At 37.4% G+C, this 22,710-nt stretch overlaps 1 protein-coding gene across 3 annotated transcripts in view; it reads left to right on the forward strand.

The window, feature by feature from the left end:
• Window positions 1-22,710, forward strand: part of HECW2 (HECT, C2 and WW domain containing E3 ubiquitin protein ligase 2) — a 746,182-nt gene that overhangs the window by 565,883 nt on the left and 157,589 nt on the right. For all 3 annotated transcript variants that reach the window (XM_053698566.1, XM_053698567.1, XM_053698568.1), the window contains 3 exons: window positions 17,386-17,528; window positions 20,507-20,607; window positions 21,354-22,691. In XM_053698566.1, coding sequence (XP_053554541.1) covers window positions 17,386-17,528; window positions 20,507-20,607; window positions 21,354-22,691 — 1,582 coding nt within the window. The remainder of the gene's footprint in view (window positions 1-17,385; window positions 17,529-20,506; window positions 20,608-21,353; window positions 22,692-22,710) is intronic.

Raw genomic sequence — 22,710 nt, forward strand, 5'->3', positions numbered from 1 at the left:
AGTACCGTTTTTTATATTTGCTTGTTAACTTGATTTAAAGTGTTTTCCAAGCTTGCCAGTCTCATTGCTAGTCTGTATAAACATGTCTGACATAGAAGAAACTCCTTGTTCATTATGTTTAAAAGCCATGGTGGAATCCCCTCTTAGAATGTGTACCAAATGTACTGATTTCATTTTATGCAATAAAGATCATATTCTGTTTTTAAAAAAATTATCACCAGAGGAATCTGACGAGGGGAAAGTTATGCCGACTAACTCTCCCCACGTGTCAGACCCTTTGACTCCCGCCCAAGGGACTCACGCTCAAATGGCGCCAAGTACATCTAGGGCGCCCATAGCGTTTACTTTACAAGACATGGCGGCAGTCATGGATAATACACTGTCAGCGGTATTAGCCAGACTACCTGAACTTAGAGGTTAGCGAGATAGCTCTGGGGTGAGACAAAATGCAGAGCATATTGACGCTTTAAGAACCATGTCTGATACTGCCTCACAATATGCAGAAGCTGAGGAAGGAGAGCTTCAGTCAGTGGGTGATGTTAATGACTCAGGAAAGATACCTGATTCTAATATTTCTACATTTAAATTTAAGCTTGAACACCTCCGCGTGTTACTTAGGGAGGTTTTAGCTGCTCTGAATGACTGTAATACCATTGCAGTGCCAGAGAAATTTTGTAGACTGGATAAATGCTTTGCAGTGCCGGTGTGTACTGATGTTTTTCCAATACCTAAAAGGTTTACAGAAATTATTAATAAGGAATGGGATAGACCAGGTGTGCCGTTCTCTTCCCCTCCTATTTTTAGAAAAATGTTTTCCAATAGACGCCACCACACGGGACTTATGGCAGACAGTCCCTAAGGTGGAGGGAGCAGTTTCTACTCTAGCAAAGCGTACTACTATCCCTGTCGAGGACAGTTGTGCTTTTTTAGAGCCAATGGATAAAAAATTAGAAGGTTACCTTAAGAAAATCTAAGCTACTTAACATTCCCTTCAAGGGGCAGACCCTATTCGGGCCTGGTTTGAAGGAGATTATTGCTGATATCATGGGAGGAAAAGGTTGTGCCCTTCCTCAGGACAGGTCCAAATATAGGGCCAAACAGTCTAATTTTCGTGCCTTTCGAAACTTCAAGGCAGGTGCGGCATCAACTTCCTCTAATAATAAACAAGAGGGAACTTTTGCTCAATCCAAGACGGTCTGGAGACCAAACCAGACCTGGAAAAAAGGTAAGCAGGTCAAAAAGCCTGCTGCTGCCTCTAAGACAGCATGAATGAACGACCCCCTATCCGGTAACGGATCTAGTAGGGGGCAGACTTTCACTCTTCGCCCAGGCGTGGGCAAGAGATGTTCAGGATCCCTGGGCGTTGGAAATTATATCCCAGGGATATCTTCTGGACTTCAAAGCTTCCCCCCCCAAAAGGGAGATTTCACCTTTCACAATTATCTGCAAACCAGATAAAGAGTGAGGCATTCTTACACTGTGTACGAGACCTCCTAGTTATGGGAGTGATCCATCCAGTTTCAAAGGAGGAACAGGAACAGGGTTTTTACTCAAATCTGTTTGTGGTTCCCAAAAAAGAGGGAACCTTCAGACCGATTTTGGATCTAAAGATCTTAAACAAATTCCGTCGTTCAAGATGGAAACTATTCGTACCATCCTACCACTGATCCAGGAGGGTCAATATATGACTACAGTGGATCTAAAGGATGCTTATCTTCACATTCCGATACACAAAGATCATCATCGGTTTCTCAGGTTTGCCTTTCAAGACAGGCATTACCAGTTGTAGCTCTTCCCTTTGGATTAGCTACAGCCCCAAGAATCTTTACAAAGGTTCTAGGGTCGCTTTTGGCGGTCCTAAGGCCACGGGGCATAGCAGTAGCCCCTTATTTAGACGACATCCTGATACAGGCGTCAAACTTCCAAATTGCCAAGTCTCATACGGACGTAGTACTGGCATTTCTGAGGTCGCATGGGTGGAAAGTGAACGAGGAAAAGTGTTCTCTATCCCCACTCACAAGAGTTTCATTTCTAGGGACTCTGATAGATTCTGTAGAAATGAAAATTTACCTTGACGGAGTCCAGGTTATCAAAGCTTCTAAATTCCTGTCAGGTTCTTCATTCCATTCCGCGCCCTTTGGTGGCTCAGTGTATGGAAGTAATCGGCTTAATGGTAGCGGCAATGGACATAATGCCGTTTGCATGCTTACATCTCAGACCGCTGCAACTATGCAGGCTCAGTCAGTGGAGCGGGGATTACACAGATTTGGCCCCTCAACTGAATCTGGACCAAGAGACCAGGGATCCTCTTCCCTGGTGGCTATCTCGGGTCCATCTGTCCAAAGGTATGACCTTCGCAGGCCAGATTGGACTATTGTAACAACAAATGCCAGCCTTCTAGGTTGGGGTGCAGTCTGGAACTCCCTGAAGGCTCAGGGATCGTGGACTCAGGAGGAGTCTCTCCTTCCAATAAATATTCTGGAACTAAGAGCGATATTCAAGGCTCTTCAGGTTTGGCCTCAGTTAGCAACTCTGAGGTACATCAGATTTCAGTCGGTCAACATCACGACTGTAGCTTACATCAACCATCGAGGGGGAACAAGAAGTTCCCTAGAGATGTTAGAAGTTTCAAAAATAATTCACTGGGCAGAGATTCACTCTTGCCACCTATCAGCTATCCATATCCCAGGTGTAGAGCACTGGGAGGCGGATTTTCTAAGTCGTCAGACTTTTCATCCGGGAGAGTGGGAACTCCATCCGGAGGTATTTGCACAACTGATTCTCCGTTGGGGCAAACCAGAACTGGATCTCATGGCGTCTCGCCAGAACGCCAAGCTTCCGTGTTACGGATCCAGGTCCAGGGATCCCAAGGCGACACTGATAGATACTCTAGCAGCACCCTGGTCTTTCAACCTGGCTTATGTGTTTCCACCGTTTCCTCTGCTCCCTCGACTGATTGCTAAGATCAAGCAGGAGAGAACATCAGTGATTCTGATAGCACCTGCGTGGCCACGCAGGACCTGGTATGCAGATCTAGTGGACATGTCATCCTTTCCACCATGGTCTCTGCCTCTGAGACAGGACCTTCTACTTCAGGGTCCTTTCAACCATCCAAATCTAATTTCTCTGAGGCTGACTGCCTGGAGATTGAATGCTTGATTTTATCAAAGCGTGGCTTCTCCGAGTCAGTTATTGATACCTTAATACAGGCACGAAAGCCTGTCACCAGGAAAATTTACCATAAGGTATGGCGTAGATATCTTTATTGGTGTGAATCCAAGGGTTACTCATGGAGTAAGGTCAGGATTCCTAGGATTTTATCTTTTCTCCAAGAAGGTTTGGAAAAAGGATTGTCAGCTAGTTTCTTAAAGGGACAGATTTTTGCTCTGTCTATTCTTTTGCACTAGCGTCTGGCAGATGTTCCAGACGTTCAGGCATTTTGTCAGGCTTTAGTTTGAATCAAGCCTGTGTTTAAACCTGTTGCTCCACCATGGAGCTTAAACTTGGTTCTTAAGGTTCTTCAAGGAGTTCCGTTTGAACCTCTTCATTCCATAGATATCAAACTTTTATCTTGGAAAGTTCTTTTTTTTTTTTTGGTAGCTATTTCCTCGGCTCGTAGAGTCTCTGAGCTATCTGCCTTACAATGTGATTCTCCTTATCTGATTTTTCATACGGATAAGGTAGTCCTGCGTACCAAACCTGGGTTCTTACCTAAGGTGGTATCTAACAAGAATATCAATCAAGAGATTGTGGTTCCATCCTTGTGTTACACAATCTGGACATGGTCTGTGCTTTAAAGTTTTACTTACAAGCTACTAAAGATTTTCGTCAAACATCTGCTTTGTTTGTTGTCTACTCTGGACAGAGGAGAGGTCAAAAGGCTTTGGCAACCTCTTTTTCTTTTTGGCTAAGAAGCTTAATCCGCTTAGCCTATGAGACTGCTGGACAGCAGCCTCCTGAAAAGATTACAGCTCATTCCACTAGAGCTGTGGCTTCCACTTGGGCCTTTAAAAATGAGGCTTCTGTTAAACAGATTTGCAAGGCGGCGACTTGGTCTTCGCTTCATACTTTTTCAAAATTTTACAAATTTTATACTTTTGCTTCTTCGGAGGCTATATTTGGGAGAAAGGTTTTACAGGCAGTGGTTCCTTCCATTTAAGTTCCTGCCTTGTCCCTCCCTTCATCCGTGTACTTTAGCCTTGGTATTGGTATCCCACAAGTAATGGATGATCCGTGGACTGGATACACCTTACAAGAGAAAACACAATTTATGCTTACCTGATAAATTTATTTCTCTTGTGGTGTATCCAGTCCACGGCCCGCCCTGTCATTTTAAGGCAGGTAATTTTTAAATTTAAACTACAGTAACCACTACACCCTATGGTTCCTCCTTTCTCGGCTTGTTTTCGGTCGAATGACTGGCTATGACAGTTAGGGGAGGAGCTATATTACAGCTCTGCTGTGGGTGTCCTCTTGCAACTTCCTGTTGGGAATGAGAATATCCCACAAGTAATGGATGATCCGTGGACTGGATACACCACACGAGAAATAAATTTATCAGGTAAGCATAAATTGTGTTTTTCCTACTATTTGCTACTAAATAGTTTTTGTCAAGAATTACATGAGATTCTGTTGGAAGCTTTAGATCTTTAAATTATTTCCCAACAAGAATTTCAATTCCTTTATAAAACATATTCTAAGACCCCTATTTTTTATTTTTTTAAAAATCCCCTTAAGCCCCCAGGGCATCCTATTATTAGTGGGATTGATTCCCTTACATCAAACTTATCTGCTTTTATTAATTTTTTTCTACAGCCCTATGTAAAAAAATCCAAATCATATTTGAAAGATTCTGCACTTGTAATAAATACAATTAACAACATTAAATGGGAAAATAATTTTTGTTGGGCAACAATGGACGTTGCATCATTTTACTCTATTATTGATCATAAAAAGGGTATTTTGGCAGTTAGGTGGAAACTGGAACAAGACCCTGATCTAGCTATCCCCTTACTCAAATTTATCATCCAATCGATTGAATTTATTTTAACACATAACTTTTTTTTGTTTGACAATGAGAAATACCTTCAAATATGTGGAACCGCCATGGGCACCAGGTTCGCTCCGAGTTATGCAAATATTTACATGGATTATTTTGAGCATCTCCATGTATGGTCTTATGACCCACTTGGGGCGAGCCTGGTGACATGGCGGAGATACATAGATGATGTTCTGTGTATCTGGAAGGGAGGCCTGGATTCTCTCCAACATTTCATTTTACATTTAAATAAAAATGAAATGAATATAATTTTAACACCTGAAATACATGAAAGGGTGTTTTCATTTTATCTTAACTGTCCAATCATTGCATGTTTACGTCCAAAAATTGGAAAGCATCTAAGAGAAGAAATCATCCGGAGTGTCGATATTCAATTCTATAAGAATTTACAAAAACAAGTGAACAGTATTTGTGTCTTATAAAACATACATAATAGTGAAACATGTTATAATAATATTTCATGAAAAAAACATTTATTACACATAATAAATATGAAGTGCTATATTGCATTTTATGAAAAACTATTTTTCATATATAATAACATAAAGTGTTACTTGTGCGAAATCCATAATAAAAAATGCATAAATAAACGTGCAATATTTAACAATAAAGTGTATATAACATTATATCAAGTGATCAAATAAACTTAATTAATTAAAATATCTTTATTCAGACCCCATTGACTGTAAGTCCTAAGAGTATGAATCCACCAAAGTTCTCTTTTGTCCAGTTCTATTTCTATTTTCCCACCTCTCAAATGTGTGGAGACCTGTTCTATCCCCATCCATATAAAAGTTTGGACATCAAATTTTTTACATTTATTACAGTGTAGTGGAACTCCATGATCTTCATGTCTTTTATCTATTTTGTTAAGATGTTCCAAAATTCTTGTTTTGATAAACCTAGTTGTTTGACCTAAATATTGGATTTTACAGTTACACTGTAATAAATAAATAACATTTTTTGTTTTACAACTTATAAAATTCTTCATCTCAAATGTCTTTCCCGTTCCTGAAGATGTAAAGTTCTTATGTACCCTTTTGGTATAGTTGCAACCTTTGCAATGACCACAAGTATAGAAACCTTTGAGGTTTGAAATTTGTATGGGGATTGTAGGTTTCATACCTCTAATTAGAGATGGTGCTAACTTTTGTTTGAGATTAGTTCCCCTCCTAAGCAACTGTTCACCTGTTTTTATTTGCTCTTGAAAAAGATGTTTTATCGTTGAAACGCGTTGAGCTACATTAATGTTTTTTAGATAGGGTGTTATACTACTTCACAACTGAGTATTCCTCCTTTTATCCCTAGTTTGGATGTGCTTCGAAAACTGAGAGGTTCCTTTTTCAGACGGGCCGAATATACAGATTATATGGAGTTAGTATACTACACTCTTATTACTAAATATTTACAAACACATCAAGCCCTTCTCCTTTACCATTAGAGATCTGCAAAGTCAGACAAGAATCCTATAGGACCTGTGCCATCTATATTCTACTATGAAGAATGAAAATGTTCATTTGATTATTCTGAAAGAGGGGTTTTCAGTCTAAATTGAGGCCCAGTTTCCTCTCAGAGTACAGTGCTTGTCCTTTTTTTTAGCTGTTAGTTTTTTGCATGTATTTCTAGAGCGTTATCTGTCCTTCGGTTGTGTTGTAAATGTCTCCTGATTTATTTTGCAGTTGGCTTAGCGCGTAATGTACCTGTAAATTTATTTTAAAAGCTACTTGGAGATGAAAGTAAGTTATTTCAATTCCTCAAGAACTTTTTTAAGGGGGTTATAGTGTTTATTGCTTTGCTTTGTCAAATGCTATAATGGAGCTGTCTGATTTTACCTCTAACTCTACCCTAGAAGCTGAGTCCCCTGAACACCTTTCTACTATTATTAGGTGTGCTTATTGTAAAAAAACTGAGGTACCTGCTCCAGATAATTTATGTGACTTATGTTTAAATGTATTAATTTGACCAGACCAACCTAATGCTGCTTCTTTGAATATTAATCATCCATCTGTTTGTTCATTACAAGAGAATGTTAATGATGTTTCACCCAGTGTGAAAAAAATAATAATCAAGGCTGCAGTTTCTGAGGCGCTGGAGGCTCTTCCACCTTCAAACAAGCTTAAAGGGTCAGTTCTGAATTTACCTTCTACTATGTGCTCTGAAGCCATATAAACTGTTATGTCTTCAGATGGTGAAGTTTCCTCTGGTGATGAGTAGTCTTCATCTTCTGTTGAACCTGATATTTCCTCTTTTTTGTTTAAAATTGAACATATTTGTTATCTTTTGAAGGAGATGTTAGTTACTTTAGGGGTTTCTGATGTTAAACTCCCTGAGGTTTTCCCTATTCCCGATGCTGTCTCTGACATGGTTTCTAGGGAATAGTCTAAGCCAGGTAATTCATTTAATCCTTTAGCAAGGTTTTAAAATGTATATCCTTCACCTGCTGCTAATGTGGAATTATGGGAAACTGTTCCTAATATTGATGGCGCCATTTCCACTCTAGCTAAATGTACTGCTAGCTCTCTGGAAGATAGTACTTCCTTTAAGTCTTTCCATAGAAGGGCCTTTTTACAAGCAGGATATTTACTTAGGCTAGCCATTTCTATAGCTGATGTGGCTGTTGCTTTTCATTACTGGTTATACAATCTTTCAGAATAATGTTTTGATGATTCTGTCAGTGAAAATCTTTTGTGAATGCTTAAAAATGCAAATTCATTATTAAAATTAAAAGCAGGAAATACTTGCCAGGAGAACCTTATGGTATAAATCCTGGTCTGCTGACAGGTTGTCCCAATCCAGATTATTGTCTCTTTGCTTTCAAGGAAAGAAACTGTTTGATTCTGATTTAGATTATATTATATCTACTGTTACTTGAGGTAAAGAGGCTTTTCTTCCTCGGGACAAGAAGTCTAGAGGGAAATCTAAAGCTTCCAATCCTTTGCGTTCCATTCATCAGAATAAGAAACAGTAGTCTGCTTAGAAGCAAGGCACCTCTGGCCCAGTCTGGAGGCCTAGTGCTAATTGGAACAAGTCAAAGCAGGCTAAGAAATCTCTACTACCAAATCTGCATGAAGGTGCGGCCCCGATCCAGAAGTTATGGTAAGGGGCAGGTTAAGTCTCTTTCAGGAGACTTGGTTTCAAACTGTTACAGATCCCTGGGTTCTGAAAATAGTCTTCCAGGGATATCGTATAGGATTCAGAATAAGGCCTCCCAGAGGAAGGTTTTTTTCTGTCCAATCTTACAAGGAATCTTAGATCTGGAAGCTATGGGAGAGATTGTTCCAGTTACTTTACAGGGACAGGGGCGGGCTGGGATTCTACTGAAATCTCTACCTTGTTAAAAAAGGAGTGTACTTTCAGACCAGTTCTGGATCTGAAAGTTCTAAACAAGTTTGTAAGGATTCCATCTTTTAAAATGGAAACAATTTTGACTATTCTGCTTTTTGTTCAACAGGTCAGTTTATGTCCACAATAGATTTAAAGGATGCTTACCTTCATGTTCTAATTCACAGATAACATTACCAGTTTCCTTTCTGGACAAGCATTTTCAGTTTGTTGCTCTACCATTTGGTCTGGCTACAACTCCAAGAATATTGACAATGGTTCTGGGTTCCTTTTTGTCTGTGATCAGTATTGCAGTGTTTCCTTACCTGGACAATATCTTGGTTCAAGCTTCGTCTTTTCCTTTAGCAGAATCTCACACCAACCAACTCATGGTTAAAGGATCAATTTTCAAACAAAGGTAACCTTTTTGGTGTCAGATTATACTCAGATTATACTCAGCAGTCTCAAAAGATATTTTTGTATCCCAGTACAAGGTAGTCTGTAACTTGGTGGTTGGATCATCAGTTTATTATTCAGAGGGCTTCTTTTGCTCATCTTACCTACTACACTACAGATGCAAGCTTTTCAGGTTGGGGAGCTGTTTGGGGGGTGTCTGAGAGGGAATTTGGGATCCTCTGGAGGCGAGGTTACCAATAAATATTCTAGAATTCTGTTTTATTTTCAGGGTTTTTTAAGATTGGCCTCTGTTGAAAAGAGGATCTCATCTACATTTTCAGACAGACAATGTCACTGCAGTGGCTTATATCAACCATCAGGGGGAAACCACAGTTCCCTACCCATGAGGGAAGTGTCTTGAATTCTCTTATGGGCAGAGACCAATTCCTGTCTAGTCTCCATGATTCATATTCTAGGTGTGAGCAATTGGGAAGCAGGCTTTCTCATTCGTCAATCTCTACATCCAGCGGAGTGGTATCTTCACCAGGTTGTGTTCAATCAGATTGTGAATCTTTGGTGTCTCCCAGAAATAGATCTGATGGCTTCCCGTATGAACAACAAACTTCCCAGGTACTTTGCGAGATCCAGGGATCCTCGAGCAAAGTTTGTGGATGCTCTGGTAGCTCCTTGGTCATTTCAGCTTGCTTATCTGTTCACTCCTCTAGTACTTCTACCGAGAGTGATCTCCAAGATAAGCTTAGAAAAATCATTAGTAATCCTAATTGCCCCAGTTTGGCCTCACAGGATTTGGTATGTGGATCTTGTTCAGATATCCATCTTCCCTCCTTGACCTATTCCTCTAAGGTCTGGCCTTCTGTCTCAAAAAATGTATCATAAGGTCTGGAAGTCCTTTAATTTTTGGTGTATGGTTCATGGTTTTTCTTGGCATTCTTTTGGAATTCCTAGGATTCTGCAGTTTCTACAGAATATTCTCAATAAGGGCCTATCTGCCAGTTCTCTGAAGGGGCAGATTTCTGGCCTTTTAATCTTCTTTCATAGGAAGATTTCCAATCTTCCTGATATTTATGGATTTGATCAGGCATTAGTTTGTATTAAACCTGAAGGAAAGGTTTTATTCCTTTTGGCCATCTCTTCTGCTAGAAGAGTTTCTGAGTTATCTGCTCTTTCTTGTGATCCTCCTTATCTTATTTTTCATCTGGATAAGACTGTTTTACTGACTACTTTGACTTCTTTTCTAAGGTTGTTTTTTCAGACAACATTAGCAGAGAGATTGTCGTCCCTTCTTTAAGTGCTGATCCTAAGAATGCTTCAGAGGGATCTTTGCATAATCTGGATGTTAGGGCATTGAAATATTGCATTAATGCTACTAAGAACTTTAGGCAAGTTTGTGCATTCACTTTTCTGGTTCTAGGAAAGGACAGAAAGTTTCTTCTACTATGATTACGGGAGATACCTGAAACTCGTCTGTGACGTCATTCGGGCCGAGGTCGTAGCCTCAGTTTTTATTATGGCAATAGCTGCTTACTTGCTAGTGGTCTTTTGTGAATTGTAATTGTTTTTCTCTGGAATAAAGTACCTCCTTTTATTTGCACTAGTTTGAGCCGGTCTGGGTATTTTTTGTTAGTATAGAAAGTTTCTTCTGTTTCTTTGGCTTCTTGGTTTAAACTTTTGATTCAGTGGCTTACTTGTAGGTGGGTAAGCCTCCACTGCAACGTATTACTGCTGCTCATTCTACTAAGTCAGTTGCTACTTCTTGGGCCTTCAAGAATGAGCTTCTGTTGACTAGATTTGCAAGGCAGCTACTTGGCCTTCTTTGCATACTTTTACATAATTCTACTATTTTGATGTTTTTGCTTCTTCTGAAGCAGCATTTGGTAGGAAGGTCCATCAGGCAGTTGTCCCAGCTTGATTTTTTTCTTGCCTGATTTTATTTATTTTTTAAGTGCATTCAATTTTTTTTATTGGGGTTGTAGATTTAATTTCTTAGTGAAAAAAATATGTTTTTTTAAATCTTTCCCTTTATGGGCTTGTTTCTATTGAGGTGTTAAAGTTTGGAAACTGGTGGTAACATAAAAATTCTCCATAGACTTGCTAATAGCTAATGCTAATGTGAATATGCTATGTTATTTGCACAATGTTTGGTTTATTTTCAATAACCTTTTTTCTCCATTGATTTCTATGGGGAATGTGAAAATGCGATTTTGGGTGTTATTTTTTCCCCTCACTTTTTTGTCTCCATTGATTTCTATAGGGGAATACATGCACGTGCACGCAAAAACTCAAGTTAGGATGTTTGTGCTCTTCGGGTTAATGCTTACAAAAAATTTTTTTTTTGTAACTTGTAATGCGGACGCAACCCAACTAGCGCAAAAAGCCTAACTCTAGCGAAGTTTTCGTGTTTGAGGAAAAAAAAATACAACGCAACGTGTAATCTAGCCCTATGCTTGGCTATATGTTAAACTGAGGTTGGAGAGGTTTTATAATGCTCTTGGCATTTGGGAATCTTTGCCTCCTCCTAGTGGTTAGGAAGAATAATTCCCAGGAGTAATGGATCTTGGACGATCATCACCATGAAATAAATTAATTTTTTAGGTAAGCATGAATTATGTTTTTAATGTTCTAAACATAGCAGAATATGTTCTATAGTTTGTTAAATATATATATATATATATATATATATATATATATATATATAATTTTTTTTTTTATTATTTTTTTTTTTTAAATATATATATATATATATATATAATGGAATTTTGGTAAAATATATATCAAAACCGATAGATAGATAGATAGATAGATAGATAGATAGATAGATAGATAGATAGATAGATGAATAGATAGATATAGATGATTATATATAGGTATAAATATATACAGACACATATAGGAATAGCTTTTAAAAAATACATAGAAGATATTCCCCAATGTGAAGAACATTGTAATGTACAATATTTACAGTAAATGCACACTATAACACTTTATTAAAAATGAATATTTCATAAATATGATTTTTTCATGTTTTCAGCTACTTGACTGCCTAAAGCTCCAATGCACACACACATATATAAATACATATGCACACACACATATATAAATACATATGCACACACACATATATAAATACATATGCACACACACATATATAAATACATATGCACACACACATATATAAATACATATGCACACACACATATATAAATACATATGCACACACACATATATAAATACATATGCACACACACATATATAAATACATATGCACACACACATATATATATATACATGCATACACTTTTGCTTTGAAGACGGACTATATTATGTCCGAAAACGTTCACTAAATAAAAGTGTCTGTTTAAGGATCCTTTGGAGTGCGCTTGTTTCATTTATATATATATATATATATATATATATATATATATATATATATATATATATATATATATATACACTCACCGACCACCTTATTAGGTACACCTGTTCAATTGCTTGGTAATACAAATTGCTAATCAGCCAATCACATGGCAGCAACTCAATGGATTTAGGCATCTAGAGGTGGTGAAGACGACTTGCTGAAGTTCAGTCCGAATGGGGAAGAAAGGGGATTTAAATGACTTTGAACCTGGAATGGTTGTTGGTGCCAGTCGTGCTGGTCTGAGTATTTAAAAAACTGCTGATCTTCTGGCATTTTCCTGGGATTTTCACAGCCATCTCTACGGTTTACAGAGAATGGTCCATAACAGAAAAAATATCCAGTGAGCGGTAGTTGTGTGGACGAAAATGCCTTATTAATGTAAAATGCCTTGTTGATGTCAGAGAGAATGGGCAGACTGGTTTGAGATGATAGAAAGGCAACAGTAACTCAAATAACCACTCATTACAACCAAGGTATGCAGAATACCATCTCTGACTGCACAACACGTCAAACCTTGAAGCAGATGGGATACAGCAGCAGTAGACCACACCGGGTGCCACTCCTGTCAGCTAAGAACAGGAAACTGAGGCTACAATTCGCACAGGCTCACCAAAATTGGACAGTAGAAGATTGGAAAAACGTTGCCTTGTCTGATGAGTCTCAATTTTAGCTGCGACATTCAGATTGTAGGGTCAGAATTTGGCGTAAACAACATGAAAGCATGGATCCATCCTGCCTTGTATCAACGATTCAGGCTGGTGGTGGTGGTGTAATGGTGTGGGGGATATTTTCTTGGCGCACTTTGGGCCCCTTAGTACCAATTGAGCATTGTTTAAATGCCATGGCCTACATGAGTATTGTTGCTGACCATGTCCATCCCTTCATGACTACAGTGTACCCATCCTCTGATGGCTACTTCCAGCAGGATAATGCACCATGTCACAAAGCTCAAATTATCTCAAACTGGTTTCTTGAACATGACAATCAGTTCACTGTACTTCAATGTCTGAGGGATGTTTCCAACACCTTGTTGAATCTATGCCATGAAGAATTAAGGCAGTTCTGAAGGCAAAGGGGGTCCAACCCAGTACTAGCACACTAGGTGAGTGTGTGTGTGTGTGTGTGTGTGTGTGTGTGTGTGTGTGTATATATATGTTAGTCCTTTGCAGGCTTTTTTTCTCCTCTAACACCTGAGACCTCATATCATTAAGCCATTATAGCTTTTTAATGCAATTTTGTTTTGCAATAATTTTTATCAGACAGTTTTAATATGAGTGTAACTGTACTGTTTAATGTATTTTTGATATGTTTTGTGAAACTTTTTTGTCTCGCTTAACAGTTAACCAGAGCTTGTAAGTTGCTATAATCATTCCAGCATAAATCGCGCTTGCGAATGTGCGTTCGCATTTACTTTCAGCTCAGAGCAGGCGGACAGGTTGTGGAGAAGCGGTCATTACTGGTGTTTTTGGCGAGCCTGCAGGCTCGCCAAAAACACGGGCCCTCAAGCTCCATCCAGAGCTTGATAAATGCGCCCCTATGTCTTCACTGCTTTATTTTTATATGTCACAAAATGTTTGTTTTGATAAACACACCTACTTTATTTTGCACAATCAACTTGTGTTCACTGTAGAATGTAAACAAATATTTGCATTTAAATCTGCTATTTACTTTAACCTGTTATTTGCCATTCAAGGAAGAAATACAATGAACGTATTTGCTTATATATTTTGTGTCTGGGAAGGTTATGCTTATAAACCCTTCTATCCAAAAAAATATATATTCTGTCTTGTAAAAAAAGTCAAAATAAAATGCATGTCCTCACACCTGTTCAGTTTTATATGAATCCAAACACCAGTATTCTGCCTTCAACAGATGCTAGATCTTTCTTTAAACTCCCCAGTGAAGTGTTGGCATATATATGCCACATGTGACCCCTTTGTCATACTTTTCCTTTGCCAATAACTTACACATAAAAGACTGGAGTGAGAATTCTTCTTACAATATAATTCAATTGTGCATGTTATGCTGTATTTATTATGGAATAGGAATTATATGGAATGTGCACAAACAATAAATTATCACTTCACATCCATAATTAGAGGCATGCGAACAAAGTCTAAAACCGTCACAATTCTCTTGAATATTATTATTGATTTTGCCATTTTACATTTGAGCTGATATTCCAGTCGCCTTGGTAAACATAAATTAAAGGGACATTGGAGACAACTTGGGTCCCAACTTTAGTTGAAGAAAATAAGGGAGGCTAAGGAATCAATACATTTCACATCGGAAATTGACAAATTATCCAGCAGTTAATGGGGGGAAAACGCACTATTTTACAATTTTATACAGTTTGGTAGAAAACAATTCTTCATATAGTACAAGTCACCTTCATTCATGCAGTCAATAACTTTCTGCAAATCCCTGAATTATATTTCTCATTCAAGGAACAGTGGGAGTAAAGACATTCAAATGTCAGATAAACAAAATATTAACTAAACAAGAGTACAACATTCAAAGTTTGACACTTTTCATTTAAAAAATAAGAGAGTTACTGCATTTTCCAATAACAAACATTCCCAAAATGCATCATAAATTGTTAATGGCTATCTGTACCATTATCAGAATATGTATAGCTCAATTCTGGAAGGCAATACCCCCAAGCTTTAACTTTATAAAAGAAAAAATAGCTTACCATTATGAGATGACCAGCCTAGCAGCAGATAAATTAAATACCAAAGAAAGCTTTCTGACCCAATGGGAACCATATATCATGTTCTACAAAGCTGATCTAAGTTCAAGACGAAATAGACCTGAGGCATAGGGGTAATTTCTCTGTTGTTTGGGAGGCCGAGGCCCTTAGACTCACATACCAGACTGTTTCTCAATTCTTTATGTACATCAAAATATTACAACTTTGAGAACTGTTACATATGTTAGCATACCTGTTAAGGAAACACTTGATGTTCAATGAACCAAATTAGACTATGTTATCACCTATCGTATAATAATACAAAGAAGCATAAGACTGATACAAAAGGTTTCTTTATTCACTAATTGTATAAAAGAGATAAATGTTGAAATATTATGACAATGTTTTCATACTGAAAAGTTATGATTGAATATGTTTGTAAACATGAAAAATTTCAAATAAAAACAATTTCAAAATAAAAAATAAGGGAGAAAAAAATGTTCTAAGAGCAGATAAATAAAGCAATAATTGTTAGTGGAAAATTGATGCCCTGTTTTCCAGAGCTCATTGGCTGGCAGGGACGTGCCTCTATAATCCTGACTAGGAAATATGGTGGTTTTACACAGGAAAAGAAAAAATCACATTATTTTACATGGGATAAAGAAAAAGATTGAGCACAATGTTGTTGCTATGATTTTTTTTCTTCCCGGTAGTCTCAGCTTACAGTTCAGGTTTAGCCTATTACAAAATACAAATTGTAGTCTGTTAATTCAGTTAAGTAAAACGAGATTTTAATTTTGCAGTAATCTATACATTTAAAGGGACTTTCCAGCCAATCATGAAAGTTTCAGTCTTAAATAGAATCATATTTACAATACACAATTGCTTCTAGTGTCACGTTTACTGTGCACAGACACATGAAGCGTATAAAGATAACGGAACGTGCACCAACATCACAAAAACAACATGTCTGCTCAGCTGAACCACCACTGTATTGTATTTTATCATATTGTATTGGCTTGGTGGGTTGTGCCTGTGTAGTGTGGAAATTCCCAGACACTGACAAAAATATACCTTAAAGGACCAGTCAACACAGTAGATTTGCATAATCAACAAATGCAAGATATCAAGACAATGCAATAGCACTTAGTCTGAACTTCAAATGAGTAGTAGATTTTTTTTCTGACAATTTTAAAAGTCATGTCTTTTTCCACTCCCCCTGTACCATGTGACAGCCATCAGCCAATCACAAATGAATACACGTACCATGTGACAGCCATCAGCCATTCACAAATGCATACACATTTATTCTTGCACATGCTCAGTAGGAGCTGGTGACTCAAAAAGTTTAAATATAAAAAGACTGCGCACATTTTGTTAAAGGAAGTAAATTGGAAAGTTGTTTAAAATGGCATGCTCTATCTGAATAATGAAAGTTTCATTTTGATTGAGTGTCCCTTTAAAGGGCCATAAAAATAAATCCGTTCATATACTGTTTTTACAAAATGCACATTATTAATTTCGTTAAAAATGTAGATACTTTTATTTATTTTATTAATTAATCAGGTCATGATCTTCAGCCACTACCAGTGAATGGATGAAGCAGTGTAAAACTTCCACATCGAAACAAAGGCAATAATTAAAAACAACTTTATTAATACTCCTTAAAAATAATGCATACCTGGAGACAATCTATTTAGCGTCTCACTCACTGAATATGGGCGCTTACTCATAGACATGGATGAAGCACACACACGTATAAGTCATAGGCTGCTTATGCTCTGAGACTGACACATGAATCGATCACATGGTTCAGTTCATGGTTCTAGAAAAGGCCAATGCAGTATTTTTTTTATGTATTTATATTACAAAATGTGTTAAAACAAATGTTCAGGCTATACAGCCCCAACATAACTTAATTGTTCATTAACATCCTGCAAAGCATTTTATGATTAGTATGAATGTTTCAAAAAATAGTTTTAAATGGAAATTGTAAGCACTTTTTTCTGTCATGTGTATTAAACTGTAGCAGTTAAAATGCTTAAAGTATTTTTGCATGAAAAGAGTTAAAGGGATATTCTTGTGCAAAAATCATCTGATCTAAGAATTTCCAATGTAAAAGTGTTAAACACATATTTAAAGTCCTAATTTAGAAGCCAAAAGCATTGCGGCACCAGCAATTCTCTGCAGAACTTTACCTGTGTGTTTTTTTACAAGGGTATTTAGTCTAAAAATGGCATGCCCTTATTTGTTAAGATTTGTATACTGGCTTAAAGGGACAACTATTAACTGTTGTACATGCCTGCCTTCAAAACACTAACAGAAAAAAATATGTTTAGACTTAAAATAAATAAATACATAAACTGTTAAGCACTGTACAAATTGCATATGATTTATCTTTCAGCTAAGTTTACCCCCCATGCATCCATTTTGTCAGTAAATCTCTGCAACTAAACTCTGAATGTTTCTGTGTTTACTCAGAAATATGCCTTTGTTGCACTTTTAACGGATGTTTTGGAAGTTGAAATAAAGGATAAATTTGCCAAGAGTCGCCCTATCATCAAGAGGTTTCTTGGAAAATTAACTATCCCAGTACAGAGGCTGCTGGAAAGACATGCTATTGGGTAAGTTTTAATGTAATTGTGTTTTGTACTGTCTGAAACTTACTGAATATATCTGCATCTTTTTTCTCTCTAGACAGTTAAAGGGCTATTATATCCTCTAATTCTTTAGCGCATGTCATTTTAAGACTAGAAACCCTTTATTGCAGGGTTAAAGGGACAGTCTAAACCACTGGTTTTCAAACCTCTACCCAGGCTTCCCTTACAGGCCACATTTTGTGGATATAAGAACTGGAGCACAGGTGAAATAATCAGCTTATTAATAAACATGGCTATTTTACCTGCTCTCATCCAAGGTAATCATGAAAACCTGGCCTGTTGGGGAGGTTTGAAAACCAGTGCTCCTGATGTTTTAGAACTACATATCACATGAACATCATGGGAAATGTAGTTCTAAAACATCTGGAGATCCAAGGTTGCTTACCCCTGGTCTAGACCTAATACATAATTTTGATTACTTATTATTACATACTTGAGAAGCATCTTGTAACTGGTCCCACATCCATAAACTTGTAAGAAGTACATGAAATATTTAAATATTATTCATTTGTTAGCAGCTGAAAATGGCCACCAAGCCTCGTCCACCAATTGCTTGTATATTTTGGTATGTTAAGTTTCTCCAATCACGATCGACTTGTGAATATGTTTTCTTACTCTCACATGCTGATTTGTGATTGTGCCATTCGAAATACCTAACTGAAAAATATTAAACATGCACTGCTAAACTGTCATACAAGAAAACAGCTAACTTGACATGAAAAAAGCTGTGGGTGGAGCTTAGCGGCCATTTTTTGCTGCCAACAAACAATTATTATTTAAAAGTTTCATGTACTTCTTACAAGCTTATAGATCTGGAACCCGTTGCAAGACGTTAGTCAGGTATGCGTTTGGACTAGACTGTCCCTTTAAGCACATAGTAGAAGTACTGCTCAGGACCCACATAGTAGCGGAAACTGCCACTGACCCAATTTTCTGATCTAGCCATATGACTCAGCTTGTTTAACCTGAGATGCTGATTGGATCAGTTCATACTTCTACCATGTGTTTAACACCTTTGCAGGGTTAAACACATAGTAGAAATAGCATTAAAGGGTCGCTAGTCTTAAAATGACATGCTCTATCAAATTAGATACATTTTTTACTACAATGGCCCTTTAAGGACATAAAACCCAAATGTTTTCAGGATTCAGATAGAGCAGGTTTTTTTTAAACTTGTCCTTAGGCCCCCGAACATGCCAGATTTTGAGGATATCTGAAACCCCTGATATAGAGCATACAGCTTTTAAAAATATTCAAAATATTCAAAATTAAACCTTAATTATTCAGATAGAGCGTACAATTAAAAAAATATACAGTTTACTTTCATTATCAATTTGGTTTGTTGACACTTAGCTCCCATCCAAGAAAACATATCAATATAAGCTCAGGAGACTGCATATGTCTATGGGCTCAGTTTATCAAGCCGTTCACCCTCATACGATCAGCGTGATTTATCAAGCCGTTCACCCTCATACGATCAGCTTGATTTATCAAGCCGTTCACCCTTATCAGACCACTGCTTCCTAATTTCTTCTCCACCTCTTAGTCCGACCAGGGAGATTGACAGCTCCTGCCCGCGCACAGCACAGGGGGCGGCATTGCACGCAAGCACAAAATAGTGCTCGCCTGCAATGGTAAATTCCGCCGGCGAATTGCTGACCCCCAGAGGCAAGCTGGGGCAGACAGGGGCGAATATGTACGCCCCTGTACGCCCTCGCTTCATAAATCTAGCCCTATATGGCAGCTGTGTATTTGTAAAATATGATTGTCAAGACACATGCACGCTCCTGAGCTTACCTTTGTACACACAGAAGGAGTCAAGCTTCAAAAAAGGAAACTAAGAGAAACAGATACATTTGGTATATTGAAAAAATACTTTAATTGCACACTCTATCTAAATCATTAATTATGACTTCCACGTACTTGTAAATGATATGAACATGATTAGGCAATATTGTGACATTTTACATTGCACACTGTAGTCCGCCTAAAATGTTTATAAAGCTACAAACACTATTTTAAGGTACAAGTGTACACATATCTTGCACTAGTTTTCTATTATGTAAACCAAATATTTGTTGAGAAATACAGTTTTGTGCTTTGTGTGGCTGTTTGGGATTATTTGTGGCTTACTGTGCTAAAATGTTTTGCTTCGCTGTATTATATGTCATTATTTTTTGCAGCTGTCACTGTTTTTGAAGGACAAGTCTTCTTTTTAAAGGAAAAAAACTTTCTGTTTCTCCTCCTTCCTTAAAATTACCATTTTGAATTATAAATTTAAATTTGATTAAGTATTCCAATCCATCTGCCACACAACTGAGTTCATCAATGCTGTGCTAAGGCCCAGATTACAAGTGGAGCACTAATTGATATTAAAGGTCCATGTTAAAACAGAATTACCCTTTAGCGCACCCTATACTTTCAATGGATATCGCCACCGCACTTATTTTACAGGTTGAAAGCTTTGGCTTCCGTTTGAGCAAAAGCCAAAATAGCACTAGAAGAAGACTTGAAGTAAAGTGTTTAAATAAAAGTTTCAGAAACCACATGTAAAACATATTTAATACAAATACAAGTTTAATATTGAAAAAAGGGTTAATAAGAGAAATTGTATATGTCAAGGTGTATGACTGAAAAGGGATATACTGTATATATATATGTGTGTGTGTATTTGTACACACATATATACAGTACATACATCCCTTTAAATGCATCACTCCCAGTACATTAACCGTAATCCAAATACACTGGTCTAAAAAAAGTGTACAGTTATTTTTTTTTTGCTTTTTTTAAACATGCCCTGCTTATCAGAAGCCCCCATTTTGATGTCACTGCACAAGTGCAGTATTAGTAATATCTGAAAATGGCTCCATCGAAAGACTGAAATATTTGTTTAAAATATTATAGAACATTTAGAGTATTAACATTTAGTCTTCTTAAAGGGACCAAGTTCTGAATTACAATCTTGGCAGAAGACTTCCAACAGATCATGTCAGCGGATATCTACAGTTTAAAGTAGAAATTACATCATCAGTTCATGATGGTAAGTTAAGGAATTATTTAAGTATCGTCAATGGTTTATGTTTTAAATCTTAAATATTATGCAGGACAAAATGAATAAATGAGGCAAGGATCATTATGTCTTTATACTGAAACCTTAATATTATTGTATCATCCAACAAGTAGGTTTGGTGATCAGAGCAATGTTTTATTGTTAATGCATAAAATATAATTAATTACATGAATTAATCGATTTCATTTAGAAAATATACTGTGTGCTATAAGACCTATGGTGGACAAATGTACCAAACACCAAAGAATTTCATAGATTGATATTCACTAGCTTAAATTTAAAGTTAAATGGATTCTCATTTATGGGTAGAGGATTTGTTTGTTATTCAATACATGTAGATTGCATTTTGTCATCTACAATGAATAACACAGTAATACGCTTGCTAAAGGCCTAGTTAACAGTACTGTTGTAAACTGTGCAAATAGGTGGGAACATAAAACATATCAATGGCTTTTAATGGGGAAACTTGTCAAAAGTGTTTATTTTCTTTAATACTTTGTAGATTAGAGTTTTATAGCTCAGGAACCAATAACAGGCTATATTTTCAAGATTAGGAAAATCTGGCCTGTTAGTGGGTTATTAGGAATAAATGTGAAGAACCTTGGGTCAGAGAGGTATGAGAAAGTAAAGGAGCAGAAGATGAGTATGATTATATTTATATGTTGTAACTCTTAAGCTATTGAATATATCATACTTACTATATGATTTATACCTAGATGCCTCACCAGAAGCAGTAGGTACACTGCTTGCAGCGCACAACATAAATGGAGAGCTTGGGACACCTTCTGATGATGAAGATATGGCTACTGGGCACGATACACCGTCCGTCTGCTCCAATGGCCCAGTACATACAGAAGTTTTTGTAGATGGTTCACCAAAGCATGTTGTAAGAACTGGCATCACTGGGGAAACAAATTGTGAAGAGTCAACTTCAAATGCTTCAAGGACCTCACCTATTCGTAACCGTCAAGATTCTCTTAATGATTACCTTGATGCACTTGAAAACAGCAATCATGCCAAACCTAGTACGAGTGCTTCATGTGATCGTTCACTTGGGGCATCACCAAAGCTTAGGAGCAGTTTTCCCACAGACACTAGACTTAATGCAATGCTTCACATTGATTCAGACGAAGAAGACCATGAGTTTCGTCAGGAAGTTCTATACGAATCAGCATTAATAGAAGATGCTGGGATTGTGTTCAACGGTGTTATGAGTACAACAGAAAGTAACTGTTTAAATGGAGAATCAATTCAGGTGGAAGATAATCACACAACATCAGAGAATGAGTACTGTGGTTTACAAATGTCTTTACATACTTCTGATGTAATATTAGAGTGCCGTGAAACCTTATCATCTCTTAGTGCAGTTGGAGAAGAGGATGAAAATACTCCAGACTCTCAGCAGGATGAAGAACAAGAGAGCACACCAATTTGTGTTTGTGAGCAGGTAGAGCAACCTTCTTGTTCACAATCTAATACTACTAATGGTACAACAAGGAATCATGGAACAGATAATAATGAAACAGAACCTCATGAATCTGAATTGCCTCAGGTATTATTACAAAATGATCATAGTAACCCAACATGTACTCAAAGATTAAATGAAACCAGTAGTAGAACTGATAGAGGGAATCATAGGGATAGGACATCAACACCTTCAAATCTTAGTGTTACTTCTGGAAGTTCAATAGAAAATGCTTGTTCTTCCTCTTTTGAAAGTTCTGTTTTTTCTGAAAGCCCTGCATTTTCTTCTAAAGATGATGAATATGGAGCCTGTTCATTTGAGCCTGGTATTGCTGGTGACTCAGAGATCCAGATTTTGTCATGCACACCTTGCTCTCTTCCTGCTGTAAATGTAGTCAACCGAAATAGTGATGGAGAGCACTCTGTCACAGATTTATGTGAGAGACCAGGTACAGAGGAAATTTGGCAGAGAAGAAACATTCAAACACCATCAGATACCAGGCAACAAACACAGGATGAAGATACTGGAGCATCACAGGCATCATCTGAAGATGCAATACATACCTCTGAAAGTGAAGGTGCCACTGCAGGTAAGCAGTATAATAAATT

Source organism: Bombina bombina, chromosome 1 (assembly GCF_027579735.1).
Source record: "Bombina bombina isolate aBomBom1 chromosome 1, aBomBom1.pri, whole genome shotgun sequence".
In the NCBI taxonomy this organism is placed as follows: domain Eukaryota; kingdom Metazoa; phylum Chordata; class Amphibia; order Anura; family Bombinatoridae; genus Bombina; species Bombina bombina.